General features: G+C 41.2%; 2 protein-coding genes across 20 annotated transcripts in view; one reads left to right on the forward strand and one right to left on the reverse strand.

Annotated features, from left to right (window-relative positions):
* The first annotated feature begins 2,762 nt into the window (after window positions 1-2,762).
* NDE1 (nudE neurodevelopment protein 1) overlaps window positions 2,763-23,394 on the forward strand; it is an 81,824-nt gene continuing 61,192 nt past the window's right edge. For 14 of the 17 annotated variants that reach the window (XR_006177711.1, XR_006177722.1, XR_006177719.1 and 11 more), the window contains exons 1-10: window positions 2,763-2,859; window positions 7,050-7,177; window positions 7,557-7,710; window positions 10,282-10,430; window positions 10,764-10,900; window positions 11,952-12,131; window positions 13,213-13,304; window positions 14,150-14,286; window positions 15,409-15,574; window positions 22,886-23,000. Coding sequence is in view for 1 of the 17 variants with exons in the window: in XM_042864857.1 (XP_042720791.1) it covers window positions 7,092-7,177; window positions 7,557-7,710; window positions 10,282-10,430; window positions 10,764-10,900; window positions 11,952-12,131; window positions 13,213-13,304; window positions 14,150-14,286; window positions 15,409-15,502 (1,029 nt within the window). In the remaining 16 variants the exon portion in view is untranslated. Of the gene's footprint in view, window positions 2,860-5,004; window positions 5,168-7,049; window positions 7,178-7,556; window positions 7,711-10,281; window positions 10,431-10,763; window positions 10,901-11,951; window positions 12,132-13,212; window positions 13,305-14,149; window positions 14,287-15,408; window positions 16,670-22,885; window positions 23,001-23,394 lie in introns of those variants that run through there. The other 3 variants (XR_006177725.1, XR_006177721.1, XM_042864857.1) reach the window with 3 other exon arrangements.
* The window catches only part of MYH11 (myosin heavy chain 11), a 55,988-nt gene continuing 51,524 nt past the window's right edge, over window positions 18,931-23,394 (reverse strand). For 2 of the 3 annotated variants that reach the window (XM_042864855.1, XM_042864854.1), the window contains one exon: window positions 18,931-19,616. In XM_042864855.1, the coding sequence (XP_042720789.1) occupies window positions 19,481-19,616 (136 nt within the window). In that variant the 3' untranslated portion in view covers window positions 18,931-19,480. Of the gene's footprint in view, window positions 19,617-22,467; window positions 22,500-23,394 lie in introns of all 3 variants that reach the window. The other variant, XM_042864856.1, reaches the window with a different exon arrangement.

Raw genomic sequence — 23,394 nt, forward strand, 5'->3', positions numbered from 1 at the left:
CGCCGGGCTGGGGGCGGCGGCTTTTACACGGCGCGGTGCGGCGCGCGGAGAAGGCGGGGCGAGGCGGGGCTGCGGAGCGGGGGTAGCGGAGTTACCGGAATTACCTCACGGCGCGGCTGTTTGCCTACAAGACCGGGACAGAAGTATGGTGTCAGTTTGCGTAGCCGGGACTTGTTTCTTGGGAGCCGAGCCTCTTCTGGAGGCGAGGGGAGTTACAGGGTGCGGGCTTTCTCACGTGGCGCTGTCTTTCGGTGTAAGTGACACTGTGATATTTGGCTAAGTCCTCGTTTTACCTTCGCTCTTAGTGGGTTGCAGCCGCCAGCAAAGCTCAGAGTGACAGTACTCGTATCCAAATCCAGTTTTTCTCACTTCTCACTTTTTCCAGTTTTTTTTTCACTTTGTCAGTTTGTTCAAGGTTTCAAAGGGGTTTTAAAGTCACGAGAATCTCTTCCTTTCTTAAGCAGACACAAATCCAGTTTTAGAGACTGCAGAGAATTGTGGACCGTCTTTACACACGCAGAATTAGCTTTCGCTGATGTTAAGTGCTTCCTTTTAGTTTGTATGTGGAGTTCTACTATGTTGCATCTTGTAACAAGTTCCAGTAATTCTCAAAAACATCAGCATTTGTGATGACTGCTGGTGATCAGATCATGTTCCAGCCATAAAGCTCATGGTTCTGTGTTCAGTTACTCAGTGTTTGCAGCAAAGCCAACTTCCTCCTATAAATACAGTTTATTGTTGTGCATTGCATTGTGGATAGCAATAAGCTACACAGCAGTACGGTGCTGTGATTAGATCTGTGGTCTGTTGTGTTCATTATCCATTTGATTTCCTTAAAGTCCTCCCTTTTAGCTAGCAAGCTTTAAATTTATCATCAATAACCAATTCTTGTGGCAACCTGCTGCAGAATAACTGCCAACATCACTGTGTTGTCCAGTGTCATTCATCAACGATTTAAGTTGTCTGTTGATTTCACTCCATTTAAATGTATCTGTTAAGATCTTGCACCACGGGGTTGGATTTTGGAAATACTAAGCATTGTGGTTAAGCTTCACCATCCCAGCGGTGGTATCGCAGAGCCTGGCTGCCATATCTTCACTCCGTTCCACCCTTCGTGCTGCTTCTCCTAGAGTCAGCACATCAAGCTCCACTGATGTTGTCAACACCTGAGGTTGCCTAGGGATCTTCTTGGGTTCCTTGCATTACAGCTGCACTTTGCTTTAGCACCTTTCTTTAATGTGTGCACAATGCTTTACTTTTGTAAACTTGTTACTTTAAGTTTGATTTCCAAGTCACCTTTAGCAATTATTCCACAATAATTAAAGAACCTTTCTGTTAATATTTACTGCTTGTGTACAGCAGCACCTCTGAGCCTCTGGTGTCTCATAGCATCTGCTATGCTGTTTTGGAACCAGATGAGAGCCTAAACAGATTCCTCTGAAATCTCAGAAATTTTTCTATACACCAGCATTTCAGGGTGAGAACTATTAAAAATGTTTGGGTATACTTTTGATATCATCTGTGCACTCACACTATCCTCAAAGAAAGAATTGAAATAAAACATTATTTGTCCCTAACTTTCAAACAGTGTATGAATTTTCGAATTGTTGGGGACATAGTATGATGGCACATGATTTACTTTCTGTAACTTAGCCATTGAAAACATTCTTGAGCAATGACAACTGCAAACTGCTGTTAAATGATTTGTTAAATACTTAATTTAGTTGCCTAGTAATAGTTGTATAATAATTTGTCTCCATTTACTTCTGTTGAATGTCTGACCTCAAAATACAATCAATTTGCTGAATATCTGACCTGAAAGTATAATTGCTTTGCTCACCATTTTCAACTGCATGGGTTTCTCCTATGATAACATTCTGCCAGAAAAGCATCCATCGTTGGGTTACATCTCAGTTCCCTGCAGCGGTAAGGGCAAGGTGCAGCCAGCTTTGCAGAGTCAGGCTCCGCTCCAGGCCGAGTGTTGCCTTGCTGAAGTAATGAGGTGGGATCAAGGCACTGTGCATGGGCGCCCATGCTCTGGCAGTTAGCACAGTGTGCTGTGCGGTGTGCAGAGATGTGTGGGTCGGAGCCTATCCGTACACACGCGTGCTTTGGTTTTGACTCAGGAAACAAACACCGGGCACACCCAGAGACTGGTGTTTGTGGGCTGCTGAGTAGGAACGCAGCTGGGGCACTTGGGAAAGCTCCGCATGGCTCAGCGCTGGAATGGAGCAGGGCAGGGCTGGCGCGGAGTTCCCTGGTTTCGCTCAGCCCGCTGTTGGCCTGGCTCCCACTGCGGTGCCCTGGGCCTGTGAGCGCTGAGCTCACGGCGCAGTGCACCTGAGGCGGTGTAATATTTCACAGAGCGCTGTGTCCTTGCGATGCTGGCTGCAGTGTCTGGGGCTCGTTCCTGGCTCATAAAAACGGATGTAATGGAGGAACGCTGCTTTTTCGGAAGAACGTTTTTCGGAATCACAAAGCAACCCTAGATGCGAAGCTTCTCCTCTTTTAGAGCATTTCTAGGGAAAACCGACAAACGTTTGAAATGACAGCAGCGTGGAAGGGCGGTAGATGCCGCCCCAGCCGGAAGGCGCGGCTGTCGCGGGAGGGGCGCGGCGGGGCCGGGTGCCGCGGGGCGGGATCAGCCCGGGCCCTGTTTGAAAATAACGAAAAGTTCCCAAATGCTGCTCGAGCCGCTGATTGGCGGAGCGACGCGGGGCACGTGACCAGCAGCCAATGGGGCGGCGGAGGCGGCTGGCCGGTGGCGCTGTGAGAGCGCAGTGTACCTCTGCGTAGGGTTCGGCGGTGGCTGTGACGGGCCGTTGCGGTGCGGGTGGAGTGGGGTGCGCTGCGCGTGAGGTGAGAGCGGTCTGGGGGCGGCGGTCGGGCGCAGGCTGTCCTGGGGCGGATTCCTGCGGGAAAGGGGCGGCCGTGGGAGGCAGGAGTGGTACCTTGCCTCCCCTCGGTCCCCTTGCGCTGGGCTCCGTCGCTACGCTTCGGCGGTCCCCGCTGTGAGGGAAGTGTGGGAGCGCAGCTCGCCGGCTCGGCTCCGCGCCACTTCCGTGCTCTGAATGGAACGGGGAGCCCTGGGACTGCGGTTGCCGGCACCGAGGTCTCCGGACCTGGAGAGAACTTCCGAGTGTCCTTGGGAATCGGGCACGCGTTGGAGATGGAGCGAAGCGGAGCTGCGGTGGAGCGGCGCGGCTCCCGGCCCGAGGGAGACCTGAGCTCGTTATCCCTCGCGCTGGTTCTCTTTCGTACTACTTGAACAAAAGGAGAGGGGGCCGTGCCGCACGAGACCCTCGGCGCGATGGGAAAGCTGCTTTCCAGGAGCAACTGGCTGACTTAGATTCTTTGAGCTTCTCTGCCGTGTAGTGCTTACGATGGTGTTTTAGTCCTGCCTTTGCTTAGTCTTTCTTCTCTCTTTTATTTCTCATTAAAGTAGAATATGCTCTGACTCTGGCAGTCGGGCAGAGCTATACAGATGGCCAACGTCATTCACAGAGTTAAAATGTTCCCTTATCAGAAAAGTTATTTGATATGCAAGGATTTTTTGGAGTTCCTTATTCTGGGACTGAAACAGATTTTAAGCTGAGGTCCCTGTGATCTTAGGGCTCTGATTCCCAAACGGAAGGTTCTTCAGTAATTTTAGTTGTGTGACTTTTTTTTTTTTCTCTAAGAAATACGCACTTCTGATGTCACCTATGTGAAATAACTTCCTGGAACGATTATGCTGAAGTGTTTTTCTCATTGTAAAACTCCATTCCCCACCCCTGAACACTTCCACTTCCTGTATGATGTAGAGGTTTTGTAATGTCTGTGACCAGCACTTGTGCTGCTTGCATGCAGGAAGTCTGGCATCCCAGATGTCTTTTCTGGCTTTGTGAAAACAAGTAAGGTGCAGCCAGCAAGTGTATGCTGGAGCCTGTGACTTTCTCTTCTTGTGTTTTTTTTTTTTTTTTTTTTTTTTTCCTCCATTTACCTGTCTCTAACGGAATATTAGTAACACTTTCTTCATGCAGGCACACATTCTTCCCTTTTTGTAGTGAGTCTGTGCAGTGAAAAGTTCCTAATTGGTTTTATTAATTACTTTCCAGTCAGTTTACATGCTGACTTTAAGCTGTTAAAAATCAAGTAGAGAGGATAGTGGTAGATGGGAATCAAGGCCATACCTTTTCTGATAGCTCTTTAGGAGAGATTTATGATTTTTTTTTTTTCCTGTTTTATAGGGGAGCTTTAGTACCTTGCCCCAAACTTAGATTTCTCAGTTTGTATCTTTCATCTCTGATAAACTTGAAAATGCCTCTGAGGTAGGATACAGTGCAGGTGTACAGAGAGAAAACCTGATGGTGGTGGAACAATCTCTGCCTTGTTGTGTCCTCTCTGTAGAATAAGTATAGGTCTACCAGTCTTTCCTATGTTTACAATTTAACGACCAATTTTAACTTGTAAATAGTCTTTAGTAATTGTAGCCATGGAACAATATATTCTTAATGGCTGACATTGTGAGGGTGTCCCTAATCTTTTTTTTTTTTTTTTTAACAAGGGCACACTTACAAGGATGCTGTGCACATCAATTGCTACTTCTCTGAAAATTACTGGGTTCTGTGTACCTTCTGTAATGTTCATAGCTCAGTTAAAATCCTTTTGTTTGTGATGTGTTATAAGATGCAGATTAGTGCATTCTCTTGCTTTTTCCAAAGTGCAGTGTTATAACCTGAGAGCCAAATACAAGCCAACAGTAACTGTCTCTTGATTGCAGGCCTTTTGGTTCCAAAGCTTTCAGGAGTAAATGTTACACTTCTTCACCTTGTCTGATTTCTTTCTGTTGACACAGGTAATGGTTTTATTATTATGCTTACATAAGTCAGAAGGAATCCTTTATTGGGACTTCTGAAAGATTTTTGTTTATGTAACAAAGTTAGGGATATCCTGGGTGGATTCTCTTCTTTTTAAATCAAGAAATTTCCTTTGTAGGAATGGAGACAATTAAGCATCCAAAAGGATCTCAGACTTGTTCTTTTATGTAGCGATTTGACCACAGCAATGGAAACCAGTCCTTCTTGATTTCTCACTGCACCTACATCACTTCTTTTTGTCTGACTTTACCTCCTGTCCTTCACTGTTAGAAAAGAATATCTTCTTCACACATCATTTGCTATGTCTGGTGAGTGTCTGTGGTGCCTTATATGTTAGATGCTTGTTAATGTCAGAAGTACTCTTTAGCTCACTTAAAAATAGAACAGATGTATAGTGAACTGCCCTATGTAAGGAATGTTAATTGTGCTTGGTTTGAATTTTCTTCATAAAAGACAAGGATACTCTTTGGAAAATCCCTCCTTATACACACTCATTTTCCTCTTCTTTTTTCCCCTCTGCAGCATGTACTTCTGAAAATATGTAGAACTAGCAGCAACCTTGAGACTTTTTGCTGGAAAGCTCTTCATTTGTTAGTAAGAAGAGATTTAGGTTTGTCTAACCAATGCTAAGAAATGGGGTTTTAAAACTAAAATTCGATAACTTCTCACCTTTAGCTCCCAATCTAAATAGTGTGATATCTATGAGATTGGAGCTGGTGCTGTGCATCAACGTGTTTGGACCCAGCCCACTTATCTGTGACATCCGCTTTTTGTTCATTAACCTCCTGAAAAAATCACAAGCTGTGAAAACAACTTGTGCTTTCCTTCTGCTTGGATATGTAGGAATTGGATTTGGAATTGGAACCAGACTGCTTTAAATATTGAAGCTGTCCTCTGCAGTAGAGGCAAGTACATGTTTGTCCTGGGAAAGGCACCAAATAATTGAGAGCCTAAACCAGGTGGTTTTACAGAGAAGAAAGTGTGAATATAGGTTATGATTTTTTTTTTTTTTTCCATAAGTGTAGAATTAGCTGGAAGAACTGTTTCCTCTATCCTTAAATTTCAGTGATACAGTTCAGACAGCTGCCATTGGCATGAACTGACCGACTCCCTGTCCTTAATCTGTTGAGGTTTCCATTAAGTTTGTAATGCTAATGGAATCTTTGCCTCACTTAGGGTTGCCCATGGGAGATTATCCAGAGCTTTAGGACTGATATTTCTCCCTTGTCAGGACTACCTCATATAAAAAGGTGGTACCTATAAACAGGTAACTTGTTAGTTACCTGTTTGTTAGAGTGCAGTATGCACACTGAAGGCATGAAGGCATTTCATTATAGTATCTACTTAAGTCTTCAAGCAGGAGTTACCAACTTAAGGTGCTTGATTTCCACATGGCTCTTGTATGTGTCATTTGTTTTTGGGACTATGACATGTGCCTGTGCTTATGCTTGCACAAGGACTGCTGGCTGGTCTGGATTGCTCACTGGGTTGCTGCAATCTATCTGCACATCTAGTCTAACCAGATGCTATCCCACTGGAACTTCTGTGGAGCTCTTATCTTTGCCCTAGGAATTTCTGGAATTTCCTTCTCCCATGGCTCTCTGAGGTATCCAGATATGTTGTGCCCATCAACCATATCTGGACTGTGATAGTTCAGGTTTTAAGTGGTTTTATCTACTGTAGTGAGAATTTTTTTTCTCTTATTTAGCAAGTATGTCCATAAAAAGCTTAGGTGCTCATGCAGGTGTTAACAGAGGAAGCTAGAATCCTGAGTACGTTCTTTGTGTCTCTGAAGTTTTTCATTCAGTGTTTCTCTAGGGCTGTTGAAATCAGAGTTAATTTGGAGGTGTGTCTGGGATATCCTCTTTCTCACCTGTGTTCTGTGTGCTTCTACACAGCTGTAGCTGAAGTGTGACATTTGACCCTCTGTGCTATGTTGACTACAGCAAGCATCTTCCCTCTGACAATGTGATGTGCAGTAGCCTTGGGAAACCTGGTGAAAAGAATGTGGTGATTCAGTAGCGATTATCGTGTTTTTATTATATCCAGCAGAGTGCTGTTGAGGCTGGTCTTTAGTTTGGTCTCCAGATATGCACCTCCTTCGTGGGAGGAGCGGTGCACCACTATACAATGAAAAATAGAGTTAATTCACTGCGTTAGTTCTTAATGCTTGATCCTTTAATTTTCCAGGGCAAAATATGAAACAGGAGTTTTAAACTCTGCGGACTTGCCATGGAAGACTCAGAAGAACATCGCTTCAGCTCCGTTGAAGAGGAAACCAGATACTGGAAAGAGTTGGCTATGAAATACAAGCAATGGTAAGGCAGTGGTTTCATTCCTTGAAGCTGTTTGATAGGATGTATAAGCAGTGCATGCCAAGACAAATAGCTGAACTACCTTGATTTTACCTCCCTGTGTGGCGCTATGTTGAGTGGCAGCAGTAGCAATGCAGTACCACAGGTTTCAGCATAGACTGCATCAGCCCAGAATCCTTCGTGCTTATTTGAGCTACTAATTCACTATTAGTGCTGCCATGACATTGCTGCTTTTGATCCCTTCTCTGGTTTTGAGTAGGACTGTGTGTTGGAGAGGGGCATAGAGCTTTCTGTGCTAGCAAGTAGTATTTTCTTCCTCTCCAAAATCCAGAAATTGTTTTGATTCATTAAGGTGAGTTCTGTTGCTGGAACTGTGTTCTAGTGCTGAGAATACACAGGAGGAACTGCGAGAATTCCAAGAAGGGAGCCGAGAATATGAAGCTGAACTAGAAACTCAATTGCAGCAAACAGAGTCCAGAAACAGAGACCTTCTTTCAGAAAACAATCATTTGCGAATGGAACTGGAGTCCGTTAAGGTAAGAGAGGATGATACAGTAGCTATGTATCCTAAGCGTGAAGGTGAATGAGACTGATGTGTGCAGATTCAGCTTGGAAAAATTGAGAAACAACCATCTGTAATCTGCTTGAAAGAGTTCTAAATACTTCAGTGTCTCAGCTAATGTTTCTGGAAATCTAATTCCAGAAAGATGTTCTGTTCCCCTGCCCCAACGTAGTGATTTCCACACCCCTTCCCCCCTACAATCCTTTTGGCATTAAAAGCTCTGTGCCTTACTTAACTGCATTTGTTCTGTCACTCTGGTGACAGACTGGTGTTCTTGCTCTATTAGTGGCATAGCAATATTAAATGCTCTGCTTATTGTATGGAGTGTTGGCCTGTTCTTTTCCCCACAGTCACGTAAATCCATAGAAGCTGATTAGTGAGGAGAAGTTCAACAGAAACTTGCAGTTCATTTGGTTAAGGAGAGAATAGATTGCTTTCTTCTGTTGTAAGAGCTGAGAGAAAAGGGCAATGAATGAACTGAAGCAGTCGGGAGTGGAAATAGTAGGAACTGGCATAAAACTTCTAAAAAGTGGAGAGTAAATGTTTCAGAAAACCTTGTTTAATTTTCACAGTGGATAAGTTTATAAAAACATATTCTGCTTGAAATGAGCATTTTAACAATTGGTTATTCATGCAGCCTGAAGATTGCAGTAACAGCCTGCAGTGAAGGAATAGAGGCTCTATTGATGGTCAGGTCAGCTGATGGTTTATTACAATTGGCTGAAAACAAAGGCTCAAACCTTGCAGTTCTGGTCTTTTATCTGAACCAATCCAAGAGCGAAGCATTAAACTCATGAAGCTATTGAGCAGTGATGTTAACCGAACCCATCAAGGATTGGTGTCTACATCTAGGTTAACACAAGTGAACTTGTACAAGTTGTAGCTTTGAATTTACCGGCTTGATGTGTGTTCTTGCTACTCCTTAGAAGCTGGAGTTCCTTAAGTATAAATGGAAATAATACTTTTGAGGACTTATTTAGAGCGTTGAAAAGCTAGCTGAAAGTAATCTGCTTCTTAGAGAGCTTGTGGGGGCTCTTAAAGCCAAAGTGCACCTGTGCTTTCAGGGATCAGGAATTATGACAACATGTCACCACACTTAACTAAGTAGAAATTAATAAATTCAGAATTGTTTCTCTTCCTTCCTCCTTATCTCTGTGTTATATGCACTAAAGCAGCTCTCTTCAGATTATCAGTTATGATAGACTATATGCCGTGGTTTTCAAGTTCCAGTGTGTGGATTTGTTTTTGGTGACTTCAAGTGTGTTAAATTCTAAACAGAGAAGAATGTCAGGAATGCTACTTATCTAGCAGTCTTGGAGCTTTAAAGTCTCTGGCATGTTGAAGTCATCCAGTAGCAAGGTGGTGGAGTGTATGCTTTTGTTGTCACCTGATGTCTGGAAGTGATAACTAGAGAGAGGTTTGTGCTGGTGAAGTTAACCTTCTTCCCCATTGGTGTCTTTTCTAAATATGTGCCTTATGTGCATGCTGTAAAGGAAGACAGTTTGTTCTAGGTTCATGTCTGAAGCTTATTGTATAGCTGCACCTGAAATGTTTTATAATCAAGACCTTTGAACCTACTTTGGGTTAATAAAACCTCAGCAGTAGTGAAGAATCCTGCTGGTTCCTTTAATACTATGTAAGCGTTGCACTTGGGTGTTCTTTTTCTTGATGCTTAGTTCCCTAAGTATTTCTTACTTATTCTCAATTCTAAGAAAGAATTATCTTCTTTCTCACATTCTGCTTAATGAATTTCTGGAGCTCCCAAGGCTCAGAAATTAGTCTTGTGCTGACATCCTGGAGTGAAGTGTACATGTTCATCCCATTCTACAGAATCAGGTAGATGGCAGGCTTACAGCCTTTTGCAGATAATTCCACTCTGGCCAGTGTATTTGCCTCACAGGTCCCATAGATCCTTTTTGTGGTGTTACTTGATGTTATTGCTCAAGGAGGTGCTAATTCTTGGGCCTCTGTGTTGTAGTTGTCACCTGCCTCTCAAAACAGCAAGGCCCTTCTGGCTGTCCCTTTTCTTAAACAAAACAAACAAAAAAACTTTCAGATTGCAGGATGCTGTGTGATACGGGAGCTTTGTATCCTTTGCCTGTTGAGATACCTACAGTACTGGGCAGGACCCAGGCATGCTGGTGTAATTTCCCACTCAAAAACAAGACAAAAAACAAGTAAACCAACAAGCTGTTGTTTAAGCCTTTTTCTCAGAAAAAGGTAGAGGTTGTCTGCATGTAAGATTATGATTCGTTGTGAATGGAGGAGAGATGGGGAAGTGCAAGAGAGAGCTGTCTGGGAGAGCAGGGAACTGTTCCATGCTGTGGATGTCAGGAACTGTTCCCCAGCACTATCATTTGATAAAGAGTTATAAGAACTCTTGTCTATTGGCAGCCCAGAAATATGCGAGCAATTGGCTTTGTTGATATTTTACTGTGTGTAAGCTCATTGTTCTCTAAGTACCTCACAGGATCTTTTTTTTGCCTTTAAAGGGACTAAGGCAATACCAAGTCCCTGATAGGCTGTTTTATTTGTCCTTGACTAGGAAAAGTTTGAAATGCAGAATTCAGAATGGTACAGGCAAATCTCTGCACTGGAAGATGACTTGGCACAGACAAAATCTATTAAAGATCAACTTCAGAAATACATTCGAGAGCTTGAGCAAGCAAATGATGACTTGGAAAGAACAAAAAGGTGACCAGTCTTCTATGTTCTCTTCTATCACCTCAGTTCTGTCCTGCAAATATGGTGACTCTAAGTAATCTGTAATGTTGGGCTTTTTAGCACTGCCACTCTGAACTAACCTGAGCTAAATACTTACCTTGTTGATTGTTGTGATGAAGGTATTCAAGAAAAATTATGAATGAGATTTTTTTCCCTTCTGTTACTCCAACTGCACTATTTCATATTCAATAAAAAGCTAAAATTAAAACAAAAAATAATCCTAACCCAAAAGATTTTACCTTCTCTTGTGGGAGAGGGAGTTTCTGTACTCCTGGTAATAAAATCTTGTGTATTGTCTTTCAGAGCTGCTATAATGTCTCTTGAGGATTTTGAGCAGCGTCTAAACCAGGCTATTGAAAGAAATGCTTTTCTGGAGAGTGAACTGGATGAAAAAGAAAACCTTCTGGAGTCCATGCAACGTCTGAAAGATGAAGCTAGAGGTGAGACAGCAGATCCCCTGTTCTCCCCTCCTGTACTTGTTCAGTCCAATCTGTTGATCTTAGTTTGACTTTCATATTTGTGTCTTTTAAATCTGCCATCTGAAATGCTGAAGCTTCATGCCCCACCATGCTTCTGTCTGCCTCAGTCCTTGAACTTGGTATAGAGGAGTTTACAGGTGCTAGAGTCTGTTTTAGACTTCTAAACTGTAGGAGCGCTTTGGGATCTTGAGGTGTTAAGAAGAGCCAGCCCTGCTAGGGCATGTGCTTTCTGATTTCCTGTAACCTGTGAAGGTCCTCTTTAGCAACCATTAACCTCTGTTGTTTCCTGGCCTGTGAAAAGAGTAGTCAGTGAAACACTGATAGAATGGTAAAGCAGTTGGGCTGTGACTGGCTTTCAGTTAGCTTTGACAGTTAGCCTTGTGTGTTAGTTCCTCAACACGTCGGTAAGACTGGATGAGAAAATGGAGGAGGCTGCACAGATGTGGAGCTGAAGAAACACTTCCAACTCTGCTCAGATTCTGTGACCTTGAGTGGTTCACACTAGCTACAGTCAGTCTATGGGACAGGAGTTCTCTGTTGCTGGGCTGGATGGTGATGGTTTCCACTTGGCCATAGCCTATGCTTCCTTGATATAGAAGGAGGGAAAACAGTGCAGTACGTAGGAATCTCAGCCTGGTAGGGAACTGGGATGGGGTGTAGCCAAGATACTTCAAGTTGCAGAACTTCAGTCTTGATGTGCCTCCACTTACTAGTCTGTAACATCTGAAAGTATTAATTCACTGCCTCAAAGAAAGTCATGTGAAAGGGTACGAAGCTTAAATCAGGATAACAGCAAATGAACTAAATACTATAAAAACAACTTGAGCTGCAATCCCAGAGAAGCTTTAAGTATTCATCCATATTTTGAGTGTATGCCTGGAGTGGTCTTTACAAGGATAAATGATTTTGTTCTGCTGGTAGAGGTGAAGTATCTTATAAGCAAAATAAACTCTCTCAAATGCTTTTTATCTTAGTGCATAATGATTCTAAAGACTTGCTGCTTCCCTCACAGATCTACGGCAAGAACTTGCAGTACAGCAGAAACAGGAGAAACCCAAAACACCAATGCAAACAAGCCTGGAAACAGAAAGAACAGACACTGCAGTTCAAGCATCCTTATCTTTGCCTTCAACTCCCTCCGTGCACCGAGCACCCAACATCAGCATACCCACCCCTGCGACATTTAGGAGAGGTGTGTGACAGAGAACGAGCACAGCAAAGCAATGTCATACCCTTGTTTTCACCACAGATTCTGGCTACGTGAGAAATGGGAAAATAGGAGCACAGCTGAGTGTTTCAGTAAAATCCACTTAAATCCAATCACCGCGATCTCAGTATTCACTGACTGCAAGTTTGGGGCCTTATTCATAGGCTGCTAGTTTCCATTTGATGTGGATTGTCCAGTAATAATGATTGTAAGGGACTAGGTGAGCTAGTAGGACTTGATTATTTGTTCCCAACTGTTTCGGAGATGCGGGGCTAATTCAGGGAAGAGTTTAGAAACTTTGCATGATCTTTTATGTTACATTTCTTGAAAAGGCTTCTCTGTGAGGGTAGATGCTTAGAGAGAAGTCTTCCTTTTACTCTGGAACAGCAGTACACTGGCAAGTCATCCTAGCTAGCTGTACTAAATTACTATCTCTGCTTTTGTGCTAATAGAATCAGTTACTGAAATAATCAATGCTCATTAAAAATAAAAATTCTGACCTTCTAACACTGACTCCTATCTCTTCAGTACTTAAAAAGTCAGAAATTTGTGTTAGCTGTGTATCAGAGATTACAACAAGGAGATGTACTGTCACATGCTGGTGACTGAATATTACAGTTAAGCACAAACAAAGATTGATTGTAGGCTTTGGTGCTCTTAACCTAATTTGGTAGGGGAGAGCTCTCAAAAAAGATTGAAAAGAGATTGAAAAAAGAGTGGAAGATTTATTGTAAAATGAGATGATGGCCCTCTCTGAGAACGCACTTTTGGTTCTGCCACAGTAATAGAGATGCAGAGCAGGCTGGTAAAACAAATAGCTAGAAATTTAAACTATGGCTTGTTTATAGACTTCAGTTTAGGACTTAGTAACTTGAGCTATCTCAGGGAGTCAGTGCTTCGTATTTCTAGTGGACGTGAAGGGTTTGAAGGTCAGATACAGAAAGGTGAAGGTACTAATGTTTCATCTGCTCTACATGCCAGGCAGTCTTCTGATCTTGTCAAAGTGGGTTTTCTGTTTGTTTCTCTGTTTTTAAACAATGGGTAATGTATTTAACCTGCCCTGTAGGTTTTGAGGACAGTTACTGTGCAACCCCCCTCACACCTGCTGCCAGAATATCTGCACTTAACATCATGGGAGACTTGCTGCGAAAAGTAGGGGTAAGTGTTTACCTGATAGCCAAAGTTCTTGGAAAGAAAGAGCTGTCTGAACATGTAGCCAGGATTGAATATCTGCACTGCTGCTCGGACAAGACTGGAAAGCCCATCTCAGCAAGCAAGTTAGCTAAGTGCGGCCTTGAAATTTGGCTTTGATTCTGTACACTTCTGAACAGCTCTGAAACAAAGACCCATCTCTGCTTTTCTGAGATCTTCTACATGTGTGGAGTCCTGATCTCTCTTCCTCTCCACACTTCTGAAAGAGTATGTGCAGAAAAAGACAGACTGGCATGAGTAAATGATGAGGGAATCTGTTCTGTTGGAGGGCAGAGAAGAAAGCAGGCTGATGCCTGCTGTCCAGTGGCTTCTGATAAAGTTTTCAATAATACTCCAGTTGTTGTTTTAAGTAGGACCTAATGGCTTGATGAACTAATGACATTTAAAATAGTGCTGATGCTGGAAAGTTATCACATAACTTCCTCCTACCTTTTCCCCCATGCTCCAGTTCTTCTTGTGTTGGCACAAGTATTTGTATGACTTGACAGGCTGACTTGTGGAATACAGCAGGAAGTTATCTTAGCGGTGAAGGTGGAACCATTTAGGAAAGGAGCCTGTGGTAGAGAATAGGGTATCTGTGGTACCACCCAATACAGCCTGATGTAAGTTTAGGGAAATAGATAGTTCAAGGTAGTATACAGCACTGGTGTCAAGAATCTGCAGGTTCCTCTACTAGATGACTTGTTTTAAAACAAACTAAAAATTGCACACTTGCTTTTTTCTGCACACTGTGCAATTTTTGTGTCAAAATTACATCTTGTGACGTTGTACATTACCTATCTTTACCTCAGGCTTTGGAGTCCAAACTTGCCTCCTGCCGAAACTTTGTGTATGACCAGTCTCCAGACAGAACCACAGTGTCCATGTACATGAACAGAGATGTCCTTGAAACACGCATGAGTCCTCATCAGCCTCTGTGTGATACAGGGTTAGTGCCATTCTAAGCTTTTTGCCTTAGTGAGAACTTTCTGACTGGTAATGTTTGTTTCTTGTTTGTTCTTTATTTTGGTAGAGTCAGACCTGTTTCTGAAAGGAAGGAAACTTAGTTATTCAAGATTGATTTCCATGTTTCAGACCAGATTAAAAATTGTAATCTCTGCTGCTGAAATCTGAAGACTAGCTGTGGTCAAGATCAAATTCAAAGCAATCGTAACACTTTATAGTAAAATAAGTGTTTAAATGTGAGCAAGTACAGCAGAGGAAGCTCATGCTTATTGGCTTTGTTTGATTTATGCTTTGTTCTTGTGCAGTGATGAATCAGCAATCAGCAAAATTTTGGCATATGGGGACTTCCCTTATCATAGTTAGGATTTTTATCCACATGAGAACTGGAGGAATGGGGGGAAGTAGATAATGAATCGACTCATTTGAATTCTTTATAGTTGCTAAGATGTATTTCCAGGGAGCAGCTGACAAAAGCTATTACCTAATGAGCTGGTTATCTCTTTCCTCCCATTCCCAACACATGGGAAATGTATAAGTTTATTGCAAATTAGAGTTCAATATATAAGCCATGCCAATCCTGTACTGGATGGTTGTTTTTGTTTTGTTTTGTTTTTCCCAAGTTTTCTCAGTATTTATAGTACATGTTAATGCAGATGCAACTATTCAGCCAGACCCTTGATCTGGGAATACTCGTTTGTCCTGTTAATTGGTGCCCAAAGTTGTCATGTGGAAAGAATGTTCCATGTAGTACTTACTATTGCAGCCTGGGGAGAAACCTACAAGAAAGCCTCAAGGGCCATACAATTGTGAATTCCTATAAGAAATTACACATCTATTACTGAAACATAAGAACTGAAATTCTAACTCCTGTAAAATCTGGTCTGTCACTACTCAGAGAGAAATGGAACCTTGTTTTACAGCAGAGAACTTAGCCTAGTTAAGTAACAGATTCACTTGATATTCAGGCCATTGTTTTGTTTGTTTGTTTGTTTTTAATCTGTTGGCTTCTCTGGCTTAGTGTTGCATTCTTGTAAATGACTAGTTACTGTGACTGAGATGGTAAAACTGAGCAAGAAATGCTCTAAATTCTGCTTTGTATTTGCAGGTTAGTGAAACGCCTGGAGTTTGGAACAAGACCTTCAAATATTCCAGGACCAATGAGTCATCCTTCACAAAGTGTTGTTAAAATGCTGCTATGAAAAGGAAAAATGAAATCTTATGTACATACAATATGAATATCAATAGGCAACCAGACAGAAGTGTAAGAGTAGGTGAGCCCTGAAAAAGAAGCTACTACTGGTAATGGCATCTTACGGCTTTGCCCTTCTGGCTTTTATGCTGTGTTGTGTGGGTAGTGTGATGAAGCAATGTTGCCTAGCAGCACAGGACATAAAATTGCTTCCTATATTCATTGCTGTGAATAACTCCTGCTTTGACACTGCCAGTTAAAGCTCTTGTCCCTTCACCTACATCAGGTTCCTAGTGCAACTCTAGGTTTTGGCTTTTGCAGTTAATAAAATCACCCATGATGTTCTGGCTTTCTGGTGCTGTCACCAAAGTTAGGGGAGTGGTTATAGGTAGAGATAGGTGTATTTCTGTGGAGAAACTGCTCAGTTCTTTGTAGGTTGCTTGCTGGCCAGAATCTCGCTATGTGAAATTCTGTCTGGTGGTGAAGCTTTGTAAGCAATGATTTACTTTAAAGAGCAGATAACAGTTAAGAGTTGAGGAATGCTTAATACTTATGGTACTCAGGAGATCCCAGGTGGTGGAGAAGTTTGCCCTGTATTAGCCTGTAGATATACTTTTGCTATATTGTGGCCCATAAAGCCTGGCTGTTGATTTGAGTTTCTAGTTCTAACATATTAATAAGTGGGTTTTACTACTTTCCAGACCTCCTTTTATTACTGTGCCTTGGGTATGTGTGAATTTATCTTATTTTATCTTTGTTTCTCTTTAATGAGAAATGTTTAAGCTGTTACTAATTTAGCAATGGTTTTAGCTTGAAAAGTTCTTTCTGCTGGCCAAGTATATCAGAATAGTGAGTTCTTTTTTTAAGTTGGCGTGTTTCCCCTACAGAAATACACTACTTTTTTTTTTTTTTTAAATGAAATACACTCACAGTATTAATACACATTAGATAAGCTTGCACTTACAAAAGCAGTAATGGCTAAACATTTTTATATCTGGGGAGAGAGGGAGAAATTTACATGACAATGCATAATTATTTTGTTTTTTCAATGTGAAAACAACTACTGATGCATCTATTTCTCTGGAATAGAAAATAACCACAGGCCATTGCCATTATTCAAGCCATCTACAAAGTTGGCTTAACTGGGGAGCAGAATAAAGCTTATTTTGAACGCTAATTATTCACTTTGAATTTTTTTTTTTGCAAGTTGTTATGCGTACCATGTAAGTATTTGTCATCAGTTTCTTTGCTGTTTCTTATCAGTGAAGCCTAAGGATACATTTTTGCTGAAATTACATGCATATTTTTCTACATCTCTTTCTTGTTCTCTTGTTTCTTACTCTAAGGAATGTTACTGCCATAGCTAATGATGCCTTCTGGATTTTCACAGTGCTTGGCATTACTCTTAAAATCTTGAACAGAGGCTGTAATCTGTTCTAGTGTTTTTGTCCTCTTCTGTCACACAGAGTTGGCACTCCTTTCTTACCCATAAGGAGCTAACGCATGAGCTACTTCATTAGTTGTGCTGTCACATGAACTCAGTGGACCATGTAGCCTGATCACTCAAGATGAGTTCTCTGTGTGATCTTGTCAGAATTTGCCTGCTTAGTGAGCAGTTGACTTCTGTTCAGGTTGGGAGTCAGCACTGATGTAAGGTAGAGACTTAAAGTCAAGGATTTGCTGGAGTCATGGATTTGAAGTTAAAGTGGCTACTGATATTATACTCTACAGTGTTTTTGATGTGGCTACAGATGTAATCAAGCTACAGGTGGGAATGCTGTTGAGAATTGTCAAAACAATATAGTGCAGATCAATTGCCTCTGTAATGATGCATCTGTTGACAGAGGAACTGTAGCTTGCTGTTATGGGCTAACCTTCGTAGGCAGCTAATATCATACATCTGCATTCTTGCTTTGTGTGTCCAGAGGGATGGGGAAAGAATTGGAAAGGTAAAAGTTCAAGGAAAAAACAGCTCTCATGGGTTGAGACCAAGACAGTTTAATAGGTAAAGCAAAAGCTGTGTCTGCAAGGAAGGCAAAATAAGGAATTTATTCATTGCCCTCTTTGCCTTCAAGCTGCTATGGAGAAAACTAACTCTGTCCCAGCCAAAACCAGTTAGGACACTGTTGCAGAAGGGTTCTTTCTGCAGTGTCACAAAGAAAAAAAGTATCTCTGAAGCTTATTTTGCTTTGCAGAATGGGGTCTAGAACCTAAATTCCTCAAGCGGTAGGTAGTGCTTTAACCACTGCACTGTTAGGCTTCTGAGTTATGTAGATGAAGTCCTTTTAGAAAGGCATGATGTTCAGTTTACAAGTTCTAATGCAAGTACTGGTGCTTAAGACCATTTTATTGAAGTCTGACTTCCTCAATCTCCTTTGCACATGTACAGGCTTGCCAGCATAATAGCCAATTCTTGAACATGTTGACAGAGCTATGCTTCTTGGCTGACTATACAATGAAAAGCTTTTGCCCCCTCACCAACTTGTCATCGTAATCACTCTGAATGGATTCTTATTTAAGCTCTTCCTTTTGTATTTGCTCTAAACTGAGTATTATTTGGGATCTGATTCTGCTGGCTAAGTGGTTTCTGCTCTTAAGCTGTCATGTTCTTTCTGATTTTTCTGCCTTGAGGAATAATTATTAGTTGTAGAAGGGGATCATCAGTGGTTGGGATAGATGCTTTTGCATGATTTGGTCTTCCTGTAGTCAGACTGCTTTAAAGTTAATCTGCAGTACAGTGTAAGACATCAAGAAAGCTCTTTGTACTCAGTTTAGAGTTAATCTTCCTGACTTTACGGTGTGTGGTTCTCTACTGCCCCAGTGTGACCGTAAAGCTGGCTGCTATCTGTGAGTATTAGGGCTGCATGGGTTGGTTGTAGGTCCTGGTAGTTGCCAGGAATGGGCTGCAGACCTGCTGAAGTGATCCAAAAATAAAATTAACTGCATGCTGATCCCTTAATACCAAATAGTTTGGGTTTAGATCAGTGTATCTAGTGTGGCCTGCTGTTTCTATTTGCTTCCAACTTGCTTTCGGAGGCTTTCATGGGAACTACCCATATACATGCAGATTAAACATGCGGATTCAGTTATCTAAACACAGGCATTTAGAGCCCTATCTGCTTCCTAGGTGCTGCACTAGAAGACTACAAGTCTCTTGTAGGTGTTGCCCATCCTTGGGTACATCCTAGGGTTTCTCAGCACCATGTCTTCATGAAGTGGCTAAGCCTGTCTCACGTGCTTTGTGTCTTTTTTTTCCTTTCAGCTGAATGTACATGTCTTCTTTCAAAAGCAATCACTTAGAAGATATCAGTTTTTCATTCTAGCAGTCACAGTTGATGTTCTCAGAAAGGTATTTCAGTTGTAAAGAAGTTGTATTGCATCTCCCATTTCCTTCTGGTGTGTTGTATTACACCCAAGTGACACCTGCACACAAGAATGTTGGAGTGGTTTTTATAGACTTTTATTAGTGTGTAAGCACATCCATGGTGCATATAAAACTGTAACAGTTGATTTAATTTGAACAAATGATATTTTATTTTTCAGTATGTGATTAAAAAGGCATTTCCACCTTGTGAATGGTGCATCAGGGGTGTAGTAACCAGGAAAAAAAATACTATATTGAATACTTAAGACAAAATGAAAGTTTAAGAAAAGATTAACTGACCAATGCCTTTTTTCCTGCAACAGTCCTACAAATCCTTTGTAAACTTCAGTTCACTGAGATTTAAATTGTCTGAACTACTGGAACTCACTTTCTTGGAAGATTCTTCATGAATTGCTCTGAGTTTATAACAAAACTTCTCAAAAACATTTCATGATAAAAGTTCTGGAGTACTTTTAACATGAATCTATACATTGGAGACAAGGCAGTTGTGCTTTCATCATCATCCAGAGGAGTGGGTGTGTGTGACCTTGACACTAAGAGTAGATTTAAACAGTGCTAAATATCATCCTCCCTCCCCTTGCTGCAGTGCAATTTTAAGCGTGTTTATTCACTGGCTTTTCCATTGAGATCTCCATCTCTTCCATCAATTTCTTGTTCACCTCCATCTGTTGCATTCTCAATTACTCTTCTGCCTCCAGATCTACGTGGTGGGGCAAAAGATACTGGTTCATTTCCTCTCCTGCAATAACAAAATAAAATCAGACGTTAGGTCATTTACAGCCCTCATAAATAATCATAGAGTTTTGTAACAGTACCTGTGGGTCTGAGGTTTTTAAAACAAAAACAGCCAAGAGCTGTGGGCACCTAACATAGTTGTCTTCTCTGTAGCATCTGAAGCTAATATGTGGACAGATTGAGACTCCCACTTGCTTGGAACTGTGATGGGATTCCTGTTCTTGTCCTTGAAGTCTATTCTAAATTGATTCATCTGCTCCAAATGCCCTAAATTCCTTTCTATGTTTTTTTTCCCCTCTGGGATTACAACTGAATGTCCTTAGAAGGGATTGGGAAAAAGGAATTGCTTATCCCCCACATCATCAGTGGAGCACTGATCCTGCATTTCTCAAAGATCAAGAAGACATAGAAAGCTCATGCTGAATTTTTAGTCTGAATAAGCTCACCAGTTACAGAAGACTAGTGAGGCCAGAGACTGGAGCAGTGCTGTAGATGTCAGTGGGTGTTTTCTGATCCCACAGTCAGGCTGTGTTGCTCAGAGTACCACAGGTGCTGTGACGTGGTGCTCTAGGCTGTGAGTAGCTCCAGCCTTTTCCACAATGGGGAGGAAGCCATCACTGTGTTTTGGAACTGTTATAATTCAAGTGCTGACGCTCAGTAGAGACAATGTGTGATAGAAAAGCTCACAGAAAATGTTTTTTTCCCATGTTACCCCTTTTCTTTTCCCTTTTCCCTCCCATCCCCGTAGATTTCATAGCTACAGCCCAAGCCAGGGACACTTTGGTCCTCAAGGTTAATATCTTTGGGAGGTGTGAGCAAGTGAGACAGAAGATGAGTATGTCTCATCTTGGCCTTCATTGCTTGTGTGCTACAAAACATTGGAGTTTTGTAACATGGCCTCTCACTTGCTCTTAATTAAGCAAACCTTTGTAAAGGCTTGAGACCACAGACATAAGCAACAAAATAAATTCATGATCACTGAATGTTATGCCAAAATGACTAATTTGGTATTAAAATGTATCCAACTCTGCACTTTTGGGTACAGCAATCATGTGTAAATATTTAAAGGCTTGTCTTGTCCTTGCAAAAGACTAAGCCAGAGTTGTCCTTTCTGCAGCAGCTATTCAAGTTCAAAGTTCTGTCTTCCATATTAGGAAGCAGATAAGAATGTTGGCTGGCCTAAATTATTTTAGGGTACAAACCAAACCTGTGTTTCCAAGATAGAACACATTGCATACATATATAGTTCTTGTTTTGTTTTTCCAACCCTTTATGGTAACTTAATTTTGATGTGAACAAGCAACTTGCTGGATAATAACACTTAAGATCTACTCTTAGCCTTAGTTCTTCTGAGGCATGTATTAGAAGACTTTAAGATAAGGGTATGTTTCTACTCTGTTGTGTTTGACAGATTAAACCAGCAGCATCTACTATTTCATGATGGCAGGTATTTGTTACTAAGCTCTGGTTAGGTCAATACATTTGTTTGATCTTGTCAATGAAGATCTCTGTCTTCATCAGGAAGAGCTCTTTGGATCCCTTCCCTCCTTGGGCTCTTGCTATCTAGACTTACATACAAGGCATTTGTCAAATGGCTTTTTACACTCTTGTAGTTCATTGGAGTACTATAAAAGAACACGTTACTGGTGGAGAGTAACAGTGTAACCAAGTCTTGCAGTACAGTTTTGGCTACAAAGAAAGTGAACTTCCTTCAAATTGGTATTGGTCCCATTTATAAATAATTTTTAAATCTGTTAATCTAAAACAGGTTTATGGCTTTGATAATATTCCTGTGATCATCTGCATCAGTACTTTTAGAGTAATGCATACAGCTGAGGCAAGGCCTAAGCATTAGTGTTTTGCTTAGCATCTATTTAGTCTACCTTTGAACAAGTGCTACTGGAGTGATGCTTCAATCACGCTCTGGGAAAATTAGGCTGACTAAAAGGCACATGCAAGGACAAGACAGCTTCTTTAAATATTTGTGTATTCACAGCGAAATTCAGCATATGTAAAATAGAAGATATACAAATATTACAAGGCAGTAGCTCTTTAATTTTTGCAACAGCAGGTGTCATTCCTACTTCTACAGAATGTGATGAGGTGTGATGTAATGCTGTGCTGTATTACAGTGTTCATGTTAATTTCTGTCTGTGCTTTATGTTTCAGTAGCAGTAGACAAGCAACACGCTGTAGACAAGCAAGGTAATGTCTGCAAAATAGTTTTAAAAGCCTTAGTAATAGCTGTTTGTAAGCAACCACAGGCACAGTGCTATGTAACAAAAGGCACAATTTCCTTTTATTCATGATTGGATGGCATAAATGTGTAATAAACCACATGCAAACAAGGTATTCTAAAATCTTGTGAATTAGGTAGGGTCTTACCTTAGACTCAACATTACAGTATGCTTAAGAAATAATGTGAAACACTTAACATGCTGTGACACTTCATGTTCATTAGTGCTTTAAATCAATTTTACTAATTAATAGTGTATTTGATTTGCAAATTTTTCATCTTTGGCTGTAAATAGGTGCAAAAAAAAAAAAAAGACAATTGACATGCAGAAAATGTCAGAGTACTTTATTGAGTACTCTGTTGGTAGAGCTTATAAGAAGTGAGAATGCAACACTGGTAAGTCTACGTCAGTACGTAGCCTGCTTGTAAAAAAAGTTGTATTGCTGATGAACAGCTGATGATAGCTAAATTATTGTAATATTTGTTTCTTTTTAAAAAAAATTAATGCCAAGATATCCAAGCCTTCACAGTTTGCAGAAACCTCACATAATTTTTACTTGGGCCAAAGAAAATGGAATTTGTACGACACAAGCTAGCTGCAAAGTTGAAGGCATGGTACCTGCTTAGTCATGCGAAGGTTCCTGTGTCCCTCTGAAACAGAGATAAAGAATCCCGGGCAGTTATACTAAGCACACAGTCATGATCAGAGGTAGGTATATTACTTTTAAATAATTAAACAAAGTACATTACTGCCAATTACAGTACATTCAGGTCAAACAAAAAAATAATCTGCTATTCAATGTAAATATCCTTTTCTATGTAAAAAAGGCTGAATGCAGCAGCTATTTTGTAACACAGCCAGTAGTGTGTACCAACCAAGGTGGTACTAACAGAGAAGGCTACTACATCCCTAACTCTTTGCTTTGAAGTATCTATGTCTGAAGTTGCATGCATGTCAATGGAAAAACTCAACTACAGCAGCAAGAACACAACTAGGCAGGTGCTTTAGTTTCATTGGAATTACTTTTTGTTTTTAGGTAGAAAGCAGAGTTCTACAGTTTGATGATGCAGATACAGAAATTTCCTATGAATCAAGTCAGCCTGTGTTTCTGTCTTAGTGTTTTCAGACCCAACAAGTGCAGGAAAACTCAGGTATGTGTCTGACTGCTCACAGCTTTATCTTTTTCCCAGTCAGTTTTAATAAGGAAAATGCAAAATAATATTTTGGTCTTTCCTTGGTCTGATGACCCTATGTAAGGAAAGGTGAGGTTCAGAAACCTTTGAATGAGAGTAGTATAACCTGCTTTGCCTTTTGCTGTCTGTGAAAATGCACAAGACTTATCACAGTCATTACATATGAGCTGTGTGTGTGTGTAAGTATGAAAAGCATGACCATTTCTACCCATTTGTAACTGTAGAAATTTATATGGCCACGGGAGTATTTTCAAAAGCAACCAAGCCTAATTCTGTTCCTATTTAAGTCAACAGCAGTTTTGGATAGAAAAATAGTAAGGCCTGTGCCATGTTGTCACAGTTGTTGATCTCT

Source organism: Lagopus leucura, unplaced genomic scaffold, assembly GCF_019238085.1.
Source record: "Lagopus leucura isolate 7727_CA_CO unplaced genomic scaffold, USGS_WTPT01 Super-Scaffold_760, whole genome shotgun sequence".
NCBI lineage: Eukaryota > Metazoa > Chordata > Aves > Galliformes > Phasianidae > Lagopus > Lagopus leucura.